General features: G+C 37.1%; 1 protein-coding gene across 4 annotated transcripts in view; it reads right to left on the bottom strand.

The window, feature by feature from the left end:
* Positions 1-4,522: 4,522 nt before the first annotated feature.
* The window catches only part of USP9X (ubiquitin specific peptidase 9 X-linked), a 103,838-nt gene continuing 85,867 nt past the window's right edge, over positions 4,523-22,493 (bottom strand). For all 4 annotated transcript variants that reach the window (XM_054182128.1, XM_054182111.1, XM_054182137.1 and 1 more), the window contains exons 34-45: positions 21,808-21,949; positions 20,889-21,639; positions 20,242-20,365; positions 18,749-18,974; positions 17,538-17,667; positions 14,863-15,048; positions 12,939-13,159; positions 11,758-11,846; positions 9,042-9,198; positions 8,408-8,620; positions 7,832-7,927; positions 4,523-6,362 (exon numbers count right to left, since the gene is read on the bottom strand). In XM_054182128.1, coding sequence (XP_054038103.1) covers positions 6,228-6,362; positions 7,832-7,927; positions 8,408-8,620; positions 9,042-9,198; positions 11,758-11,846; positions 12,939-13,159; positions 14,863-15,048; positions 17,538-17,667; positions 18,749-18,974; positions 20,242-20,365; positions 20,889-21,639; positions 21,808-21,949 — 2,470 coding nt within the window. In that variant the 3' untranslated portion in view covers positions 4,523-6,227. The remainder of the gene's footprint in view (positions 6,363-7,831; positions 7,928-8,407; positions 8,621-9,041; positions 9,199-11,757; positions 11,847-12,938; positions 13,160-14,862; positions 15,049-17,537; positions 17,668-18,748; positions 18,975-20,241; positions 20,366-20,888; positions 21,640-21,807; positions 21,950-22,493) is intronic.

The following is a 22,493-nucleotide window of genomic DNA, read 5'->3' as shown; positions in this document are numbered from 1 at the left end:
TTTGAAGACCTGGTCTTCATGTTTCTAAGCTTTTGGATTTGCTTCGAGAAGACTTTCTAAGGACTCTAAAGCACCTACCAGATATTTAAATACAATCAAGTATATTAAAAAGCGTCCTTTCAATCAGCCTTTTTTTTTTTTTTCCTGAAGTAGAAAGCTATCGTTTTTTTAGAAACGAACTGCTCAAGATAGAAAATGAAGCAAAACGCAACACGCTAAGCTACAGAATTCAAGACTGCCATCAGCAGCACGGAAGCTCTCACATCCCACATACATTCTGAGAAAATTTTTCAGAGGTGCCAAAGCCCACCTGGTCAAAGCTGTGGCTGCTGCTACTGCGGACTAAGAGGCTCCAGCTGGGAGCAGGGGGCAGCCTGGCTAACACGGTTCTTTCACAGCAGCTACCAGCAACACAGCAGGTGCAGGCAGAAAAGGAGGTAAAACCCCCCAATCACGGCAAGTGAAGGGATTTGCTTCCAAGAAAATACAAAAATATTAAATGGAGAATGATGCTGGCAATCCAGAGTGAGAAACTGGGCAAGAAAAAATGGTAAGAAATGATGGAGCAGAATTTTAGAAGTGCTGGAGAAGAACTGAGCAGCGCTTCACTAAATAAAGCCACAAAACAGGCCAACACCTTTAAAAGCTGCATCCACAGAGGTATCCTTACAGGAAAGCAAAGTAACTGCTCGCTTAATGGCTCAGGTGAAACCACACTTGGAAAGCGTTCATCCAGTCCCGCTCACTACAGGGAAATGGAAACAGCGCATCAAGGAAAAAGGAAATGCGGCTCAGGGAACTGGCTTATATGGGGGGGGGGAAAACATTTAAGGATTTTGCTCTGGTAAGGAGTAAAGGGGACGCAAGTGCAAACGCATTAGGAAGCTGCAAACCGTGCAGCTGACAATGCTCAGGGCAACGTAAACCAAATTGCTGGAATAGCAGTTGTAAATTAAGAATAAAAATTAACATCCTCAGACACTTTAAATAGTGTACGAAGAGAGGAGGAGGGAATGATCTTATGTTCCTGCACTGGATGTTCTTCCATGGCTGGATTTTGGATGAATTCATAGAACCTGTTTACTTTTTTCCTCTCCTATTTTCATTATTCAGTGTTAAAAACTAGAAGACATTTGCAAATTATTTTGACCACTGAAGACCGACGCTGTCGTTTCAGAGTTGTGCTGATGTAATTAAGGATATAACAAATTCTTCTACAGAAACAGCCTGTAGGTCAGTTTTATTATCAAAAAGTGGATTTAAGAATTCGAATTCTAAAGCTAAAAAATAGAGTTGGGTATTCAAAATCTGATGAAAAGTTAGCCCTTACTCAGGAGTGTTTTTCTCCTTCAGAAACTGGTTCTCCTGTGCTTGTTTTGATTTAGTTGTCTGCAAATATGTGTAAATGAAGTAAAATAGCTGTCTCTCGTGCCGCCTGCTGACTTATCTGCGTTGATCCCCGCAACACATCACCTTCAACTCTTATGGCGCTGAAATCAACAGGACTCATACAAGTGCCGTTGAAATCCATGGATCCCCCACAGCTTGCACTGGAAAAGCAGATTACAGGATGAGGATCTCAGAACTTAAGTGCTGGAATCTACGCCAACACACTTCTGCGAACAGCCTGCCTGTGAACAGACACTACAGGGGCAGGACTGAACACTTTGCTCTCGTACAAAAGGACAGGAGAATGGCTATTTGACATTTTAACACAGTCCAAGAGAAATTTTTATACCTTAGAAATCAAAGGACATTTATAGTACGAACCTTAAGAAGTTACGTCGTGTAAAAAGTGACAGTGCTCAGATTGGGTGAAAGCCCTTCTAGTGCAGTAGAGCTGCCTAGTCTGTAACGGAGGGCGAGTCCCAGCATAAACGTCTGCATTAACATGATAATCCCCAAAAACCGACAGAAGGAAGGTATAAGGAACAGGCTGGCACAGTATGGAGGGCACATATAGGGCGTGTTGCTTGTGCTGCGGCTGCACAGGGATCTTTACCGCACTAGTGAAGACCCACTGTAGCTGCAAGCCAGAAAGAAAATGCACTGAGCTTTCAAGAGCTGTTTGTTTGCTGTCGTCTTCCTCACGAGACCACTTGCAAGAGGGACAGAAATCACGCAGAAGGATGTAGCTGGGTTTCCTTCACCTTGCTTTCCGTTTATTGTCGCACCGCTGTGCAGCATGCCGTACGTACAAGACGGCTCCTACTTATCCCCCAGAAAGCCTCTTTTGTCTTGCTCTAGATAGAAGGTAGGCGTAGACTTGATTCCCAAGACTGTGAGAAAAGTGGTATCGTGAACATGACGGAGAGCACAGGAGGTAAGAAGACGGGGAGCCAAAATGACTGTTGCCCTGATTACACTGTGCTGGAGCAGGGCCACAAACAGGAAACTCCCACACCTGCCTTAAGGGATGCAAGGTCAGCATCAGCGCCTCACCCTCCCAAAAATTAAGGTGTGTGTCTTTCACCACAGGGGTGAATTTGCGAGTGTGGACTCACAAGGTTTAACTAGGCTATTTAAACACTTAATAGGTTACTCTGCAAATTTCCTAACATGCCACTTCTTCCTCTGATTTATATAGCTAGCCTTTAACTTACATGTGCAGTTAAATTCATTGCATTGAAAGCCTCACTGCAATGCCTAGTGACTAAAACACACGGCAACAAAAACATTGAGCCATTTTGCCTTGACATAATTGATCAGCCTATTCATTTCTGGCAAAAGATTCGGAGGTAGACAAAATTTATTGAAACCAAAAATGAAGTAAATTGCTACAGCAGCCAATTTTTGCCCATTTAACTTTGGCAGAATGGCTAATCTCATTCTCTCCTGGAACTTAAGAAATATATAGAAATTTTGGAACTGTAAATGGTTTTTCATGATACATATGCTAAAACACACAAGCTAGGCACAACAAAGTGGCTGAGAAGGCATAATAGCAATTACCATAACACAATTTTCCCACATCGTCTAAAGTAAAAGTTTCACTTTGAAAAAAAAATAAATATAAAATTAAATGTCATTGTGGAATTTCATTTTTTTTCTGGCTCAATTTCAGCAAGATACACTAGCTTTAAAAACAGAACACTTAAATTTTCAGAGCTGGTAGTCGGCAGGGAAATAATCTGAAAAATTCCAAGCCAAGCCGAGGCCTTTTCTGCTTGTGCATCACCACTAAATCAGGTTCTGCACGGCAAATTCAGCTTTGACTGAACCCTGTGCAACCTCATTGCTGTCAATGGGATAACACAGGTGTAGGTGACCAACTTTGTGACCAAACACTACATTTACTGATACACAAACAGTAACCAAATTCCTTTAATATACGGCTGCCCTGATCTTTTAACACTAACAGTACCAAGTGTTAAAAGGTTACTTTAGTTACTGAACAAGCACAATCCAAATGTACAAGAGGGAGAAATTCTGCTTAGTCAGGTTATGGATTTCCCCCTAGGTCAAACTATACATTAATCACCATATAACATGAACCTATGAATGTTCATTTTTTATGTATCTGATGTTACATTGTCAGGAGCACGAGTAATTGCTTTACTATTTATTGGCTCATTTTATGGAAGACCAGAGATTCCCTAGTAACCGTTCTCAACAGAAAACAGGACTGAAATTAGCAATGGGGGAATTAAATCTTTAGGCACTTTGAGGAGTACTACTGTAAAGTGTGCCATCAACAACGAGGTACTGTGTATCGCCTAAAAATGGCCACTGCCAAAATGCCGTGACTGTAACACGCATATGGAACTTTTTGCTTGTACAATATTTGTTAGGTACAATTCAAAATCGTTTTGCCCAGAGCGAAGCAAACATCGCAGCTTTTACTGTAGCTGTCCGTTTAAAAGCAGCAGCTGCAACAAACAATCCAGGCTATCCTTCTTCAAAGTCACAAAGATGCACAAGATTCTCAATTTGCCGCTGAAAAACAAGTGCCGCTGCAGTCACCCTTAATTCAGGACAGAGGGGTGTATGACTGAAGAGAGGCACAGGCTTAAATTGTCACAGGTCTGACACGTCTCTACAATCATTGCACTACTAAAAGCAAACACATTTGGCAAGGATGAACTATATTTTACCTACGTAGTAAAAAATACATAATAATCACCTCTGAGATAGCTTGTTTAACAATTCCTGGTCCAAATAAATATGAACTGGTTCAACTTGAGTACTCGGTAGAATTTTTGAGTTAAAACCTCCAACAAGCACTCCCAAACATAAATGGGAACACTATATCCAAATTTACTAAGTCCAGGTAAAATGGTATAACTAAAAAACTATGAAAAAATCTGAATTAACTTGAGCTCTAGGGAAAACGTGGAAGCATAGAAGTGATCGTCGCTACACAGCATATTCAAAAATCTTCTGTGTCCCTTCCTTGTTACACTAAATGCATAAGCATGCACTTGCGATCGAATTTTCCTTTGTTTGTTTCAAAACTACAAGACCTTTAATTTGACAAGCAGCTTTGTTTCTATCAACTCATTTGTAAAAAACACCATCAAGCTTGTGCTCATTAAATATATATATGTATATATAAAAACATACAAAAAGTACAAGATAAATCACATTAAGAAACTTTTACAGTGTAATTGTCCTGATTATTTTATTCTTAAGGGCCAATTTTTTTTTGTGCACAGAATCTCAATGTGACTGTTGTTCCAGAATTCAGCATAGTGCCACTGCACAGAATTCACCTTTCTGTGCAGTCCAATAAAAAAAAAACCACCCCAAAACAACACACACCACAGGACAAAACATTCTTCTTAAATCAAATTCTATTTGTGAATTCAGCAAAATAATTTCTATAAAATAAAACAGCAAAATATTTAAATAGTATAGGGTGGGCTGTATCTGTTTTGCAGGGGTATTTGGTTTTTAGACAGGTTCCAAAAAAATTACACACATTCAAGTTACCAATTTTCATTTAAATACAGTATTTACTGATGCGTTTCTTGAAGTCTTTAAACAAATGTTTATTCTGGAATAGAGATACCTCAGAATTGTATTTGACTAACCAGTAGTTTCTTTTATCATTAAACCCTGCTTCTAATGTTAAGATTTCCTGTATAATGGATAAAGAGCTAAGACAATTCTCGCTTTCAAGTAGAACTGTGAACGAGCAGAAAACCAGCAAGTTAACTTGGTGCAGTGGCACTCACAAGTACTGTGTGATCTCGTTGACTTCCACTTCTCTGGGATGCAGTAGAAGGAAAGTGTTAGAAGTTTATCTAATAAGCTCTACCAAAGAAACAAAACAAGCACACCAAATACAGTCTATTATGCTCCAGGCATCCTGGCATAGCAAATTTTTGCATATTTGTTTTAAATCTTTTAAATTCCTATTACTGAAAACTAAGTGTTCTTTATCCCACCCAGAGACAGAACTGTCAAACATCAGATGTGAGGAACATATGTGAAACTGAAAACCACTTGTTTGTCACATTTTCCCCTCCCCATTTTATAGTCTAGGTGTAAGAAGAAAAAGTTCTGAGCAATACAGTTGTCACATTGGGACAACTGCAGTCACGGTTTTTTTCCCCCCTCATTGGCTACACTAACTTGGTGTGAAGCCATGCTAAATGTTACAGCATAACTATAGCTTCAAAGTGATTAACCTAATACCAGAATGAAAAAGGCAATGAAAAAAGATCTAGAAACAATGTTACATCACCAATTTTCCACATCAACCAAATAATTAAAAGGTTACCAGCCATTACGTTGCTCATAGTAAAATCGACTCCAGTGGCAAAGAATTAACATGAAACTATTTTTGTGGTTGACATGGATAGGCTTTTTCGTAAAGGAGTTGATCCGACTGCCAGGAGGCAGGCAACACTGGTTGCAGAGCGCAGCAGATATATCAAGAAATTATTTTTTTGTTTTTGTAGATCTGTGAGTCTCATCAAGACAAAAAAAATGTTTCTTGCTCAAGAATTAACAGTCAAACATTAATATACTATATACACCTTTGCCATTTACACATTAGCATCAGGCCATTTATTACAAAACACTATACACTTTCCACTGCAGGCGGGTTATATATTGACAGCAATTTTCTGCAGATAAGACAGTGAATAGACTCTCCACTCCATGTTGATTAGGAATAGTTTTTCTAGTTTTAAATATTAGCCAGACACAGAGAAAGGTTGGACTGTAAGGCCTGGGTGCACAGTCTTGATGGAGCAAGTTAATTGATTATGTGCATTTCACTAATCTTTTGTCTGAGGCGGGGAAACTTCTTCACTGCCTTCATAATTTTCTTGTGCTCGTTGGCCAGTTCTCTGAGGGTTGTTCATATGATGCGCTGCCGGGCCTGTATATGGCTGTCCATGCACATGGTTATTCTGTAATAAAGCATAAACATTTTAAAGAGACATTAAACTTGTGGACTGTCTCCTAACCCCTTACTTGCTTTCCCCCTGTACATTCAGACCATTCAGAAGCATTGTCAAGTACACTGAACTTCTTGCGTAGTAATACCTATAGGAACACACATCACAGTTTCTTTATTCCCCTGAATCACATCTTTCACTTACCTTTTTAATCTACACAGAAGGTAAACAAACTTTCAACTTGTAAAGATAAAAGGATTAGTTAAAATAGTCATCTCAGCTTTTGAATAACAAACATTTACATGCAAAGCAAAAGTAGCAAGAAAGAAAAAAAGGGAGACAAAAAGAGGCTGCCTATGTGCTGCGGACATTAAACTGTGCACATATTTTATCAACGGATTCAACCACCTTGAATTTTTTTCTGAAGAAACTGGAAAAAAGCATACCTGTATTTATGCAGCACACTTTAATTTTTAAGAGGGAAACATTTAATGTTACAGAACTGAATGAAATCTAGACCAGTAGTTTTCTCCAGATGCTCTGTCCCGATCTAAAAACTCATACGCATATCTAGCAAATGAAAACATCTCACCTATCTACTGTTTTGCAGAGTTTAACCAACTGTGGAGAAACCGGGAATATGAGGATTGTGTGTGTTAGTGAGAAACGCCATCTCTTGCAAGAAAGTGAACACATCACACGGGTAACGGTGAGGTTACAGTGTGTGTCTGAACTTGGGAGCTCAGAAAGGAGTGGGAAAATCTGCATGACTTACCAACTGCTCTGCTGAGAACATCAAGTAAGGAAAGCAAGATGGAGGGAAAATGGGTTTGGGCAGGAGAGGAAATTAAATTAGCAGATTTGGAATATAAAAAAAAATAAACTGGAACAAAAAATGGCAAATAAGTGGGCGACCTACTAATTTAGTCAATTCAATTAAAAACCTGGTTATGATTTCTTTCAGATCTGGCTTTCCACTGAAAGATACTAACAAAGCAGCCATTTAACATGAAAACAGGTTTAGATTTCATATGTACTTAAGATTTAGAGATCAGTGTTCATAGCACAAATTATACATAACAAAGCCATCTGCATTTTTCTGAAAGCCTTCCAGTTACTGAAACTGAAATTCAGGATGTGAGGCTTGATTTTGCATTTAAAAACAAGAAAGCAACTCACAAAATATTATCAATGTCAACAAATACAACAGAATCAAATTCAGTATGCACATCTGTCCCCCCTGTTCTTTCTACGGATGATTAATCCCTGATCTGCCAACATTAAAATTCTCACCTGAAAGTCTTCAGTGCTATCTGAAACCGTTCCTGGCACAGTAGGGGTGTACCTTTACCTTTATTCCCCCAAGTCTGAAATTTGACTATAACATGCTTCTGGCTAAATGCCTATAATTTAAGTTACCATGAATGCTAAAAAAAGCTAACCTGGAGCTTCGAATAAATGGTTCAACTCTGAGCTTTTACCTGTTGATACTGGGAACCAGGTGAATGGGGATACAGGGGGGCATCTTCAGGTGGAGAAGACTCATGTTCATCTGGGGCATCAGGATCATCTGGTTCCTAAAGTTTGAAAAAACATTTCATTTACTTAGGTAAAACACATTACGATTATTCTATCCAGAACAAATCCTACATGCAAGTGATTGTTTCAGACATGCTTGGAAAAAAATTCCACCCAAAAAAAAAAAAAAAAAAAAAATCGACACACAAGCTGTGTGTCATCCACAGCTTGTACTGTACTACAGAAAAATTCCCGCTATCAACATATTATTGGAAAAACAGACCTATTCATAATCTACTTTTAAATGGCCAATTTCAATTCTATACTGCCAATTCTTTAAGTAACAGACACCTGTAGAAACAGTAATAAAGTGGAAAAATGCACAGGAGTACATAACTGAAGCCAACAAAAATAGAAATCCGTATTTATAAAATGTGTTACCTCTATAATGACCAGAGACTGTTGCTAAGGTTAATTATTTATAGAATCATAGACGCACTTTACTCAAATTTTTTACCACAAGTCAAATTATTCTTTACCTCCTCTGGGCAGAGTTCACAAGCTTTTGCAAGAGTCATTCTAGCACTGTGTGATCTCTCTAGGAAGTAGCCATTTGATGTTTCATTGCTTTGTATTGGTGGAGACCAATTATTATACGTGTATTGGGGATTGCCAGTGTATGGTCTACGCTCAAGCTCGTCTCCAAGCCATTCTACTGCCCAGGTCCATTTTCTCTTCAAATCTCCATTGCTCTGCAGATGGAAAGTTAACACCTCAGAATTATTTTCTCTATTCTTTAAAATAAAAATATTTTTCCCCTCCTATACATCAGTTATCAGAGAAGAGATCACAAACACATACGCTGCTATTTATAAGGCCCCCCGAAATACTCTTATGCCCTTTTATGCACAAAGAAAACATCAAATTTGAAATTAAGTCTATGGATTTGCAGCTGTATCACAAAATGATGAGTGCAAGTTTAACGAAATTGCTCTCAATCCATATATACTGACCTTCTGATGTAGGAAGGTTCAAATGAGTTGTACTTGGAAGTTGTAATTTCATCAAGGTGATGAAAGCTGAATAATGGTGGTGGTGGGGTTTTGTCCCTGCCCCCCCCGCCCCTCCCCGAACCGGAAAGAAAGCAGCAAGAAACAGAATGAAAGGTATCACCTGAAGGATCTGGTAAGCTACAGGACAGTTGCTGAAGAGAGCTACCATGCACTTTATGCACTGGTAAGCTCTTTTCTGATAATGATTCTTAGAGCGCTGAATGGTGTCAAATAGTCCATCCCTGTCATCCGGGATTCCCTTAAGTGCATTGTGAATCCTACAAAAAAAACAAACACAACCCCAAACTTCAAGTGTTAAGAGTTTTAGTATTTGAATGAAGGCTTCACTTACAATGTGATGATACGAGGGACAGTTCATATTCTGACTTCTGGTTTTAGTAAAGAATGTTTTTTAAAACCAGAAAACTAACTTGACACATCACATACGTTACTTAAAATTTTAGTATTTAGTAATATTTAAACTCTCTGAATGATACATATATATATAGATATAAAATATATGATTAATTCTAATCACAGCAATCAACTTCAACTGGTTACGTTTTATTACTTATTTTTAAAATCCGCTGCATTTACAAAATAGATCTGTTAACCCAATAGGTCCTTACAGAACTGGAACAGTTAAATCCTCAACAGAACAGTTACTTATGTTATAGTTACGCTTCTCAAAGATACACTCTTTTGCATCCAGTTCCTCTGAAGAGGAATGAATGGTACACATTTGTGCATGGGGATAAGGGACTTGGGCATTCCTTGGAACTAAGCCCATTTTCTGTGCCTTCTGCTCTCAAGCAAGGGTTAGAGGAACTAACTGCCACCCTGAAACTGTGCAAGAACTGACAATTGACATACTTTTTTTTAAAAAGTCAGAGGTGGGCTCAGAACCTACACTGACATCTCAAAGAGCTACACTCGCTGTAGAAAACCCAGTTGCTCTCTTTGCTCCGAACCCTGGCAACAGTCAGCAAACAGACTCCGGGCAGATGGCAATCTAGAGTCCATTTGTATCATGATGGTGAGCTTCACTTCAGCTGATTTAACTTAACAGTACTTCTAACATTATTATTCCAAACTTGGCACTTGAACTTGTCAAATCAAGAGAAATTTAGGAGAGCGGGTCTGATGCCAAAGAACAGCAGCAGCCATCTGACAGCACAAAAATACAAGGAGCACCAAAGGATGCACACAACCTAAGATCAGACGATAGGTTTTTTTCTAAGAGTTAGAATGTATTACCGTTTACTACGGACAGTTACAATATTTGTAGGTTTTGGGTTTTTTTTTTTTGTTTTGTTTGTTTGTTTGGTTTGTTTTGTTGTTTTGAAAGAGAAGACAAAGATCATTAAAACTCTATGATTATCACAGCAAAAGCAAAAACAGAAGAGAGACCAATACTAGAACTGGCAGCAAGAAATCAGAGAATGACAGCAGCTGTCCACTTAATACCCCTCTGCTGATGCCTAACATAATTCCAATGAACACTGCTGTTCCTGAGGTTGCGGCCTTAAATATGAAGTGATGTACATCTCCAAGTATAGTGAAAGCCATGCTACAACATCCAACCTCCTTTACACCCCATTATTTCAAACATAGCAGTATCCCAACCAACCACTTCCACAATTTTTCCCCTGTGTTTCCACCCTAAAATATATTATTTTACTTCACATCTACTGAAGTATGCCCATCCTTCAGTGTTCTGTGGACTTAAAGACATCTCATGGAAGTATTTGTTTATCAGGAAGAAAATAAAAACAAACTGCATTATATATGCATTACATATACATGCAAGACTGAAAAACCTATGTAGAAAGGATATTCTGATTCCCTGGCTAGACTGTAATTCCTATAAAGAAAATGAAAAAAAACCCTCCGACTCAGTTCTCATGTTTTGGGGTATGGTAAGTCAGACCACCATCTTCTCTTAAGAGTATCTTCTAAAGTAAGGCCAGGCAACTGATAAAATGCTAAGAGCGCAATCTACTTCTACAGGTAAAGTATACGAGTTCACTCCAATACCCTTACTATATACTCTTACTCAAAGTATTTTAAATGTCATACAAGACATGGCTGTAAATGATTTAGTAAATCCAATACTACCCATACCCACATTCACTTATTATGAAACAGTGACATTTTGAAATATTGACAGGTAGCTTGTTGATTATGTTTATTTCGTGTTACCTCACCTACCACTATATAAAATTTCTGAGGAATTGACTATTCTCTCAAATAGTCAGCATTTGCAATAATTACATTTTTTAATCTCAACTTTTAAAAGCCTTATTCTGTAAAATTATGAAGGTTTGAAACTGGATAAGTATTTCATATATTGAAGTTAGAATTCTATTGAAATGTGATCACAAAGAGAATATTTATGTATGAAACATGCTTTTTTCCCCAAGTTCACATTTTATCCATGTCTTGGTATGACTACTGTAACTGACATACTTCTTAGTAAGATCTGGCTATCACTGGACCCTCCTGAATGAGGTGTTTCTAAAAATCAATCTAAAGAACCTCATAGTAAATACCAATGAGTTTAGCCTAAACGGCACATTCTCTGGCATGTGCAAACTCTTGGGTTTATAGGGCTAAATAGCAAATTTGTCAATAATAAGGAAGGTCAAGGTGAAAAATTGTAGATTTGCCTCAAAAACTGAGATAGAAGTGGGAAAAAAAAATGCTTTATTTCTGTATTTTGATGTAATATATATTTAAAACAAACCTCTTGAAAGGATTAGCAACAGATCACTGGGAAAACAAGTTGTAGAAACCATGATAATCTTGAATTATAAAGACGACAGGTAAATACTAACCTGTGAGTTTGCCAAGAGTCCTCAATTAATAGGATTTGCAGAAGCAGATCCAAATAAGGTCGAAGCTCATATGTATATGAATATGCAACCTTAAAAAGTAAAAATGCAAAGAACATAAGAGCATTCCTTGAAGCATGCAGATTACACGGTGCAATACAAGACCACAATTCATTTGAAGTGAAGTTTACTGTAATTTAAAGGAGATTTCAAGATGTAACGCATACTTTTTTTTAAAAAAATGCTGATTGTGTCAGGGTTTTTTGGGCATTGTGGTTTTGTTGGGTTTTTTGGTTTTGTGGGTTTTTTAAATATAGTGGGTTTTGTAAAGAACGTAATGTTTCCTCAGAAGTTTCTAACACAACTGATCTGAAGCTTTAAGCACGAAATGCTGAAGATGCTACCTTAAAAAATACTTACAGAAAAACAAAATTACAAAACTGTATTCTTCACTGATACTGTTACTTTTAGACAGCAGGGTCAAAGGTTATCTTTAAAGGTTATCCTAAAACGTAAGATAGATGGCCAGCAAAATATCAGTAATCACACATTATTATTCTTGCAAGTGCCAAATCAAAGGACATCGAAAAATACGATGCTTACATGAAAAAAAAATAATGGGTGAATATAAAGATGAGCTAACAGAAGTCAGGATTTTTATTTGGAGTGGAAAAGTGTGACTAACCTTACACAGATTACAAAGGCAAAACAAGGCAGTCCCAAAGACTCTTTCCTGAGTTTGAAGCCAAGTAGGTTCTGCAGACTTGTAAATAAGAACCTTACGAACATACTCAAAATAAACACACAGGAGATCTTAGGCAATGATTCCAACTCTCCATGCAACGTAAGAAGCTCTTTTGGATAACGACAGAAAAGCTGAAGGAAATGCTCTTGCAATACATAAAGACCACCTCAGTCTACTTATTTTCCACCCTCAACATAGTGTTCCTAACTCATAAAAGATCGATTGCTTTCCTAAACTCATAAGAGGACTTCTCGTAGTGCTTCAACATGATGTATAGACCTAAGAGTGTAAATGCTGACAGAGTATTTAAGCCACCTTAAGGAAAGTTTATTTATCCTGCACCTGTTAAGTATTTAATACGACATTCCTATATATAAAGATAGAACCTGGCATTATACACATTTATATTCCCATCCTTCTCCTGGCTTTATATTTTTACCTGCCAAAGAAGTTCACTGAGGACAGTGGAAGAGAACTGAGGATTCTCCCAACAGCAGAAACGAAGCAACTTGATGGTCTCTTCAGAGTTGCTGCAATCTTCAATAATTTTCTTCACATAACTAGTTCTCACAAACAAAATGTCTGCTACGTTCTGCTGAAGTGCCATTATAGGTTGAGATAAATTAGGATCACCATAAGGGTTGGCAAGTGGGGGATTACCTAGAGGAAACAGTTATTACAGATAAAAAGGTACGGATGTACTTTCACAACAAAATATAAATTGGTGTAACTCATCACAAAACAATAGATGCAGAAAAAACCCAATCCCTCCCTAACAGTTGATTTTCTTTGAATCCTACTATCATATGAAATAACTAAGTCTTCTGATTGTGAAACTTGACACTTGCTGCCTGAGAGAGCTGCTTCTCTTTCTCAGATAAGATTACGCAGCTGAATTAAAGCTGAACAGCTGGACTGATGTTCATATGCAAGAAGAGAAATTACTGAGAGTTTCCTCAGTGAAATCCTCTTATCTTCTGAATTTATCTGCTTCACTGCTTGTGTAACACAGCCCAAATTTATCATATTTTAGGACACATGGTTTATTTACTCCACCAGGCAATGCGAAAGGGTTCAGAGGAATATCTGTCAGAACAGTCCTGTCTGAATCTTTAGAGTGTAGAGAAAAGTCATAGACTCTTGAAAGAAAAAAAAAAGTATCTTATTTAGTAAGCTTCATTTTGTGTGAGGAAAAACTGTTGATTTGTTCCTGATGTTTCTAAATCTAGCAGTGTTTTTACTTAATGTTTGAAGATGTCCAGAAGTCTAAGGGAGAACTTTTCTAGCTTAGTATGCTGAAGCAAAAAATAACTTTACTCTGCAAATAGCCATCATAATTAGTAGTCAGAGCAATGTTCATAATAAGTAATTTTTTTTAGTACAACATTATGAACACAGAGAATATACAATTATTTTTCATAGGTAGATTATCTTTTAAGTGTAAGCCTCAAATAATGCTCTGGAAACAAAACAAATCAAAATTGCAAAATGGTTTTGAAGCTTATTATAGCGCAGTAAAACGTTCAGTTCATTCATCTTAGTACAGCACATTCTAGCCTATTGACTTTATAGCCTGACATATCAAGCTGTAATGAGTTTGCCATTAAATAGCTTCTCTACAGATTCCTAATTAGGTTTTGTCAAATATTCGCAATAGAACGGGTACATATGCAGGCTATAAAGTCCACGTAGCCCAATATTCTGTCACCGTTGCTCAAAAATAACTGCACTCTATTCAACTACTGGAGATATTAATGATTTATACTGTGGTTGACTAATTTCTAGCTAATTCTTTATCTTTTATAAATTGAAGCGTTGGCTTCTGTTTGTCTTCTTGACTGAGAACAAGCACCAAATCGTTTTCAAGAGCTATCTACAACAATGCAAGCTCTCTTTACTGATAAGCAGTATTAGCTATTGCAGAGCCTGCTGTAGTGTTTTTCCTGTACAGATTACCTTTGTACTGGTAACACGAAAGTAATCTATTATTTTATTGCCTAGTCAGAATCAAAAGATCTTTAAGCAACTCTTTACAATGAGCTTGAACTATTCTAAAATCATTACTATTTTGTAATCAGCAAACTACTACTTACTACTCAGTTGTTTTCCTATATCTTTAAGGAATAAGCCAAGAAACATAAAATACAGAACAGATTTTTGTCTTGTGCTTTTTAGTATGTTGGTATAGCAAATCAGTTTTGCTTACTACAAAGAGATTTCTGTCTTTAAAAAAAAGTTGTTGCTAAACATCAAAGGCAAACATTTTTCCAGCTAATCCAGTTTACACATATTAGCTAAATATGCACAAAAGACATTAACTGACATATTCAATTAATCTAAGGAAAACTTAAAATTCACTATACCATTGATAGAAGATTGCATCCGTGATGACACATTGCAACAACGGATCAGTTGTGACACAACAGTGTATAGCTTCCCCAGTTCAGCATACTGGTATTTAATTGGAGGACCTGGCCCTTCATCCAGAGCCACAAGCATGAAAGTTGCAGGAACGTTTAGTTTCAGAAGTTGTGTCTTCTCTGCTACACCTTTACGGGGGTGGGAAGAAACAAAAAGACATCTTGTTTCTGGCACTGACAATACTGGTTTTTTTGTTTGTTTGTTTTTAGGAAAAATAACTCCTGTTTACATGATTGGCAACTTTTCAGTTGCGGGTTTTATTATAATCATCATTTATGTTTTCTGTGGGAAAAAAAATAATCAAATCAGTAAAGATGCACAAAAAAATTACGTTCATCTGAAAAATCACATTGAAAGAGAGTTGTAAATAACTACAATTTCTTAACAGTGCTCATTAGCACTGAAGTAACTAGCATCTGCGTTAATAGCAAAGCCTCAGAGAAGTCTTTTGGACAGAGAATTGATCTTTTTATTGTGAGGCCTAGGATAGGACGAACACCCCAGTATACTTCGTTATTTTTCTGTCATCATGTTCTAGATACATCAATTACAAATTCCCATTTCCGACTGTGCCATACTATGCAGTAAGTCTAAATAAGAATGACAAAATCAACTTAAGAAAAAACAAAAAATGAAGTGAGAAAACCTCCAAACCCAAAAACCTAACCAATCAAAAAATCTAAACATACAGCTAGTTCTACTGCAAGAATACTTTGCACATACTACACAAGTACTTACCAGTAAATTCGGTATGTTCCTTTTGATCTTGTATTCTGTTTCTCAATTTGGTTAAAAGTAATAATTTTTCATACTTTTCCAAGTTTTTTCTTATTCTGAAATATGACTGGATCTTACCTACCATCTTTCTTATAAGAAGGAGGCGGCATACAGATAGCACCTATTAGAGCTCTTTTACAGTGGCTTTTTAGTTACGTTAGTTTTGTAGTTACATCCTTTGTAGAACTGATCTCTTACTTGCTTTGACATGAACAATATACTAGTTCATTTCTCAAAATGTCAGACAATTTAATCTTTTTCAGAGAACTTGAGGTGTTGCAGGAATGACGTATTTTGGCTTTTGCTAAATGAACACTCTATGTCCATACAGAAGCCTTCAGTTAACAGTAGCAAGACGAGCACAACTGCTTAATATTTCCGTGTTTATCTTTGTGGGGTACACTGAGACAATGATCAGACCCAAAACGTATAATTTAGTTATGCTCTCCTGTCTGCTTTCTGAGCGCTTTCCTAGTGAGAGGCTTCAACTGCACTGACTGGCTAGGAAAACCCTGCCTGACAGAGAATGCTTTGGTAGACAAAGTATGTGAAAGCAACATACATTAGAAGTGATGTTAAATTAACACAATTGCCTAGATTAGTATTACAGATAGGAAATTGTATTTCTTTCATGTGGATATACAATTTTAAAGAGCTTCCAGAACTCCGTGTGTGTGTGCGTCAATTCTATGTGGAAACTGAAATAATTCCATTTGGACCGATAGACTTGTTTAACACTTTAGCCACTAAGTAATCCAACAGAGCCTCACATTTATAACTTGCCTGCGTGAGCTGATAACCGGCAATGGCTGAGCTGCTCAGTATTACGGGCACTTTGTAAAATTTCCAAGGGAACTGGATCTCCTAGCTTCATACTACTTTACATAAAAGGATGAAAATAGAGGGAGAGAATATTCTTCCATTATGGAAAAATATCGTATCTTGTTTAGAACCTGCCACGGAGAAAGATGCTTTGTCACTTAGGCTACCACATGTGAAAGGGAAACGGCCCCCTGATATTAGACCCTAATAACTGGGGAAAGTAAGAATGTAGAGGTCTATGGCAATTCACTAGATATGAACCTGTGACTACCCTCATCGACCTGAGAGTGCAAAAGACTTGCATTTTATTACTCTTAATTGCTCTTCTTCAGGGCAAATATATAAAGCAGCAGCAGATTAAGCCACCTGAGAAACAGTTTATTCAATCAATCATTAATTGATTTTCAGCATGCTGATAATGCTAAGAGAAAGTACGATTACAGTTGTTCATCTGCGTGTGAATAGGACTGACCTCAGTTTAACTGCAAAACTGATTTTTGTTTGGAATAGTTACTTCAGATACTATTATTTTATTCTGTTCTCAATATACAGGCTAATGACTTTCTATGCGAAGAACCTACATCATCCAGAATTTAATACAAGTTTCTGTATACTTCTAAATCTATACTTATACAATTAAGATCCTAAAGAAAAATGGATGATGCTGCAAGTGCCACAGCCAGTATTTCATGTGGGTCACCACAAAACTGAACCATCTCATCTCAGTTGTATTACAGCATGTGTATAAAAGGTCTTAAGCATAGCACCTGCAAACACAGGTAGTCCCACTAGTCATGCTCCAAGGTTCTCATGTTCATCTTCCAAGAACGGCAGAAAGACTAGAGCCTCCAAACTGGAGCAAAAAGGCAATCTAGAGAGCACTTATATGGCATTTGATGATAACAATCTGCCTGAGGATAAAAAACTGGATTCTCCTGCCACTACCTGCGTAACTGGTCCATTAATAAAAACCAGTTTATTACAGTGTCATCAGTAAAAGCATGTGTAATTTGCTTACCTAGATTGGCATACATCACAAACAGATTGAAATACTGCTGCAAATGGCGCCCATGTTCAGATACTTCCCTTCTTAGAAGATTTAGTACCGCTCTCAGTAAGTGATCACTTAAACTTAAGTTATCATAAGCCTATAAAAAAAAGGTTTTAATGTTAGTGGTTGAACCTATCAAAACTTTATGTAGGTTATACTTCCTACTATGGCAGAAAGCAGAGTTGGTTACAAGGATTCATACAAACTCCAAAACACTAGCAGATGGTTAGTCTTCTGTATCTCACACAAAGACAGACAGACACACAGGGAATAAGACTCCCACCAATAAATACCATATAATTCCAAGAAATTATGCAACTATAGAAGCTTTTAATTGAGCTGCTTCTCCAATAGCAGCTAGGCTCAGAAAAGCACATGCAGTTCCACTATGACTTTCACAGACTAAGACAGACAACCAAGTCACCTCTACAGGTGAATCTCAAATACCTCATGAAACAAAACATTGTCAAAGCATATGTAGCTTTAACTTAATACAAATTCGTTTGCTGGACACAGTAATGAAAACCTTCTCACCTTCTCAGAATGTAAGTGGAACAATACAAATAAAAAGTGCCATACTGTAGACATTAAAAACATGAAAAAACAAAGGCTCAAAAAGGTTTATCTTTTAAATTTTAATACAGTCCAAACAAAAACATTGCTATGACAAGTATTACATTAAGATTTTGGCTTTTTTGTTTGTTTGTCAGTTCTATGTGTACAAAATTAGGTAATTCACTGTCTGCTCCTATACAAAGTTACAACTTTTGACAATTTCAACGTTGCAGGATACAGGGGAAGAAAACTTAGGGAAATCCTGCATGTTTTCGTGGTTTTTGTTGCTGTTTTTTAACTTGAAATGAAAAGCAAGGGTTTGCTCCCATACTTTTTATTATAGGCTGCTACTTTTATTTTGCAGATTTCACGCTTGCAACTCAATTCAAAATTCTCACTGCTTAGTCTTCACAGAGATTTCCAAATTAGGGGAAACCGAACCCCTCTGACAGCAACTCTCTCATAAACTGGTCACGTTATTATGATGTATGTAGTCCAAAATGGACTGTACAGCTTTCCTGTCAACACTGATGCATCTAACTCCAGAATTTACTTTAAATTAAATGCTTATAATGAAGAAGTAAGAATAAGTTTCAAAAGTTTTTCATTAGGAAATTAAATACCTGACTGGAAGGTCCAGGAGAGGCAAAAGGTGAAGGACATGGTCCATCTTGCAATGAAAAATGTGCAATAAATACTATAAGTTTTGCAAATGCACCCCTCACTTCAGCGCTAGGGCATTCCAAAAGATACTCAGAGAAGCGGTTTGAAACATTAAAAAGGACATTGTGTGCAAACCAAAAGCGTACATTCTTGCTGTGACGAAGAAGGATGCATAATGCATCATACCTGAAACAGAAAATGACACAACTGAGAGATTATGACCAAATGCAGACATTAATGAATTTTGGCAGACATATTATTTTACAGAATTTGAAAAAAAATACATGTTAAAGGTAATCCCCAATCATTTTTTTTTTCTCACAAAATGCTTACAATCAGAAAAATTGTAGTTCCTATAATGATACTCTCTGCTACCAGCAATCACAAATTAAAAAGATACTTCAATTAAAAACCTAACATTTAACTGTAGCATTTTACCTCTATCACCCATAAGGATTTAGGATTACATCCCCTAACTCCCAAACTACTAACTCAATGCAGGTCCCTAAACTGGCAGCCACCATTCCCTCTGTACTGGAACTGGGGGAGAGGGCGAGCAGTAGAGAACATGTCGGGTGGACTTCATGAGCTGCGTGTAAAGACAGGTAACCAACTATGTAACCTATCAGGAATTTGTATTCTCATTTACAGATCTAAAAACCCACAAAACCCCAAAGAGTAAAACATCTGTTCCAGAGAGGGTCTTGTGTGACTGTCCTCCTTCCTGCAGCAATATTTGAACTCCTCTGGATCTCTTAAAATAACAGAGGTAACCTAGCTATTCTGAAAGGTGCTACTGGAGGAAAACCTGAGGTACATATTTGCCATGTATTACACAACTACTTGCTAGTAGCTGGTAAACTACTGGTCATCATGAATACTAGATTTTCTCTCTAGGTCTACCAGTAGTAACCTAACTTAAAGACTAAAATGCTGTAGTGCTATGAAGGAGATCGTACTGTGTTATACTACAGATCTGAATTACAGGCCCCACAGCAATGTATGTAAAGCACTCTGCTAAGGGACTCTAATAGATTATATACATGTTTCAGAAAGAGAATACAAAAATACCGGGTTGAAAAGAACTTTGTTTAAAACTACTCAAGCCATGGAGAAACCATTCTGAATTAAAGTCATAATACATAACCTATTAGTTTCGTGCTAATGATAGATTCTACTCCTTTATTCTTTTAAAGAAAAACAAAACGACAAAAGGTAGATTTAAGCTATGTTTGAATATGAATTTTGAAGCTGTTCAGCTCAGCAGCTTATTTTAAGGCTCAGCTTCTTTTCAGTATTTTCTGTTCAAATTTTTCCCCCTTTTCATGTGCACCTTGACCATGTGTTTGGGGGAGGATCATAAATGAGACAGAACACTAACACCTACATAACTGGGATCTTTTAACAGACATTGAATTTCCAAAACTGTAATTGTTTTTAAAAGACAAGATACCAATCACTAGCAGGGCCACGGACTATTTTCTTTGTGTGAAATCCTGTGGTGAAGAGAAATCTAGCAGCAAGCTGAATACTAATCATAGTTATTTCTTCTGCTTCAGGCAACAGATGATCTTGTCCTAAAGAAAAATCAAAATACTCACATGTAGACAAAGTAAAAGCAATTTACTTTCAATAATTTAACTGATTCCAGATTACTATTTTTTCTGACACTGCGCTCCAGTTTTAACAGGGAACTTGATCAAAACAGGCTCCAGCTTCTGTAACGTATCATTTGAAAATGTAAGCTTTAAGACAGTAACAAGTACCTGGAGGCTAGCATATGTCTGATTTTTAGAAATTTGGCATCTCACCTTTGAGAACTGTCTTCGGCAGAGCAGTCCACAAACCTAAGCATTTTAACATGACTTAGTACATAAGCTGAATAATAGCTGATAGTTTATCAAAGTATTTTTTGACAAATATTCTGGCATATTATCACCGATGAACAACTCAACAACAAATATTTAACTGCAGAAGTCCAGAAAGAGTATTCAAAGTAGAATGCATAAAATTTTCACTGGCTAGACAAATTCTTGACAACACAAATCAAAATTCTTTCTGCAATAAATTAATCCATAATTATTGCACTCACATACTAACCTGGAGGAGGATTTAAGTAGACACTATTACAAGTAAGCAACTTCTTTATGAACTGGAAATATTCTAGGCTGTACTGCATACGATTATGCATGAACTGCACATTCTGCTTCCGTACACTTCGCTCAATGGCTGACGGCATTTTAATCTGGTGGGGTTTAGTGGTGATTGCGAGTTCTGAAATATATTTTATCAGTTCATTGTCTTTGTCTATTGTGTCCATACGTTCATAAAAAAGAATATAAGCATTCCACCACCTCTTCTGGCGTCTGTAGGACATACGCTTCATCATATGATCAAACACTTCTCCCATGTATTCTCCACCAAAACACTGGTTTTTCATTTCTTCATCATCATCCATTTTACATTCTGTCACATCTCCATCATCAAATTTATACCACCGATTTTTCTCACCATCTCCACCATTCCTCTGGATAATGTAAGAGTAATAATGTCCACCACTGGCCTGGCCACTGTGTACAAGTACGCCAACAAGCCTGTATTTCGTGCTCCCAGAGTGTTCATTTTCTGACTGTTCATTTTGTATTATCTGATTTTCAGGATTTACATCATCTCCTTCCAATTTCGCTACACCTGCCACCGTGTAAGGCTCCATGTCCAGCTCTCGTGGAAATTCAAAATAATCATTGAACTTGATTGCACATTCCCTTTCCCAGTCATAATCAAATCGCTTCAACTGGATTGCAAGAACTGGAGGCAACTTCTTAATCAACAAGCGTTTCACTGTATCAACCTAAAAGAGGACACGAACAGTTACCCGCTCTTAAGTTTCCATTCATATACTCTTACCAACAGTCGAATTCAGTAATTGAAGGATAACTTTTTTTTCCCTGAACATGAACTAAGACTGAACTTAGTATGGCTGTAACACCTCAGCTGTACACAAATAAGGAATCATTACCTTTTTGTTGCATTTTTCACAATGATATGCATTTGCACCTTCCAATAAATCTCCTTTGACATACTGTTCCAAAGAATCAAGAAGGTTTTGGTGATTTCTTATATCTACATTCAGAGTTGTGAAGGATTCCTCGCATTCATACCTACCAATGAACAGACAGATGTAAGAGAAAAGATAGAAATGTGTTCAACTTTCATGCTTTACAGGTGCCACGCAGCACCTTACTGCAAAAGTTTTATTCAGCATCTGATGTCAATTTCTGGAAAAAGGAGTTAAGCAGTAAAAAAACCTGAACTCTTTCTATTGCAGTCTTCCTACAATTATATTTCAATACCTGCACATTGTATTTTTTGATCTGCACTAACTATAGTTATTTTACGAAGATCATAGAAATTACTTGTATGTCTCAAGTTCACTGGAAAGATCAGGGAAGTTCAATCTTTTAACATGTCTTGTTTTTAAAGCAGCTAAAGTAGCATGAGAGACTCTTGGCTAACTTAAGTATCAGAGAAGCACAGACAGCAAAGGAGAGTACTTTATCCATTGCTGAATTTCACTGTCAGGAATTAGACTGATAAACACAAATATTGTATCATACTTAAAGACAACACTTCAAAACAGATTAAATAATCTGAAAAAACTTGAATAGCTGTCTTTATAACATCACTTTGCATATCCATGACTGA

The sequence above is a fragment of the Rissa tridactyla genome, chromosome 1 (assembly GCF_028500815.1).
Source record: "Rissa tridactyla isolate bRisTri1 chromosome 1, bRisTri1.patW.cur.20221130, whole genome shotgun sequence".
In the NCBI taxonomy this organism is placed as follows: domain Eukaryota; kingdom Metazoa; phylum Chordata; class Aves; order Charadriiformes; family Laridae; genus Rissa; species Rissa tridactyla.
The sequence above is the reverse complement of the archived record's forward strand: the minus strand, read 5'-3'. Positions and strand labels throughout refer to the sequence as shown.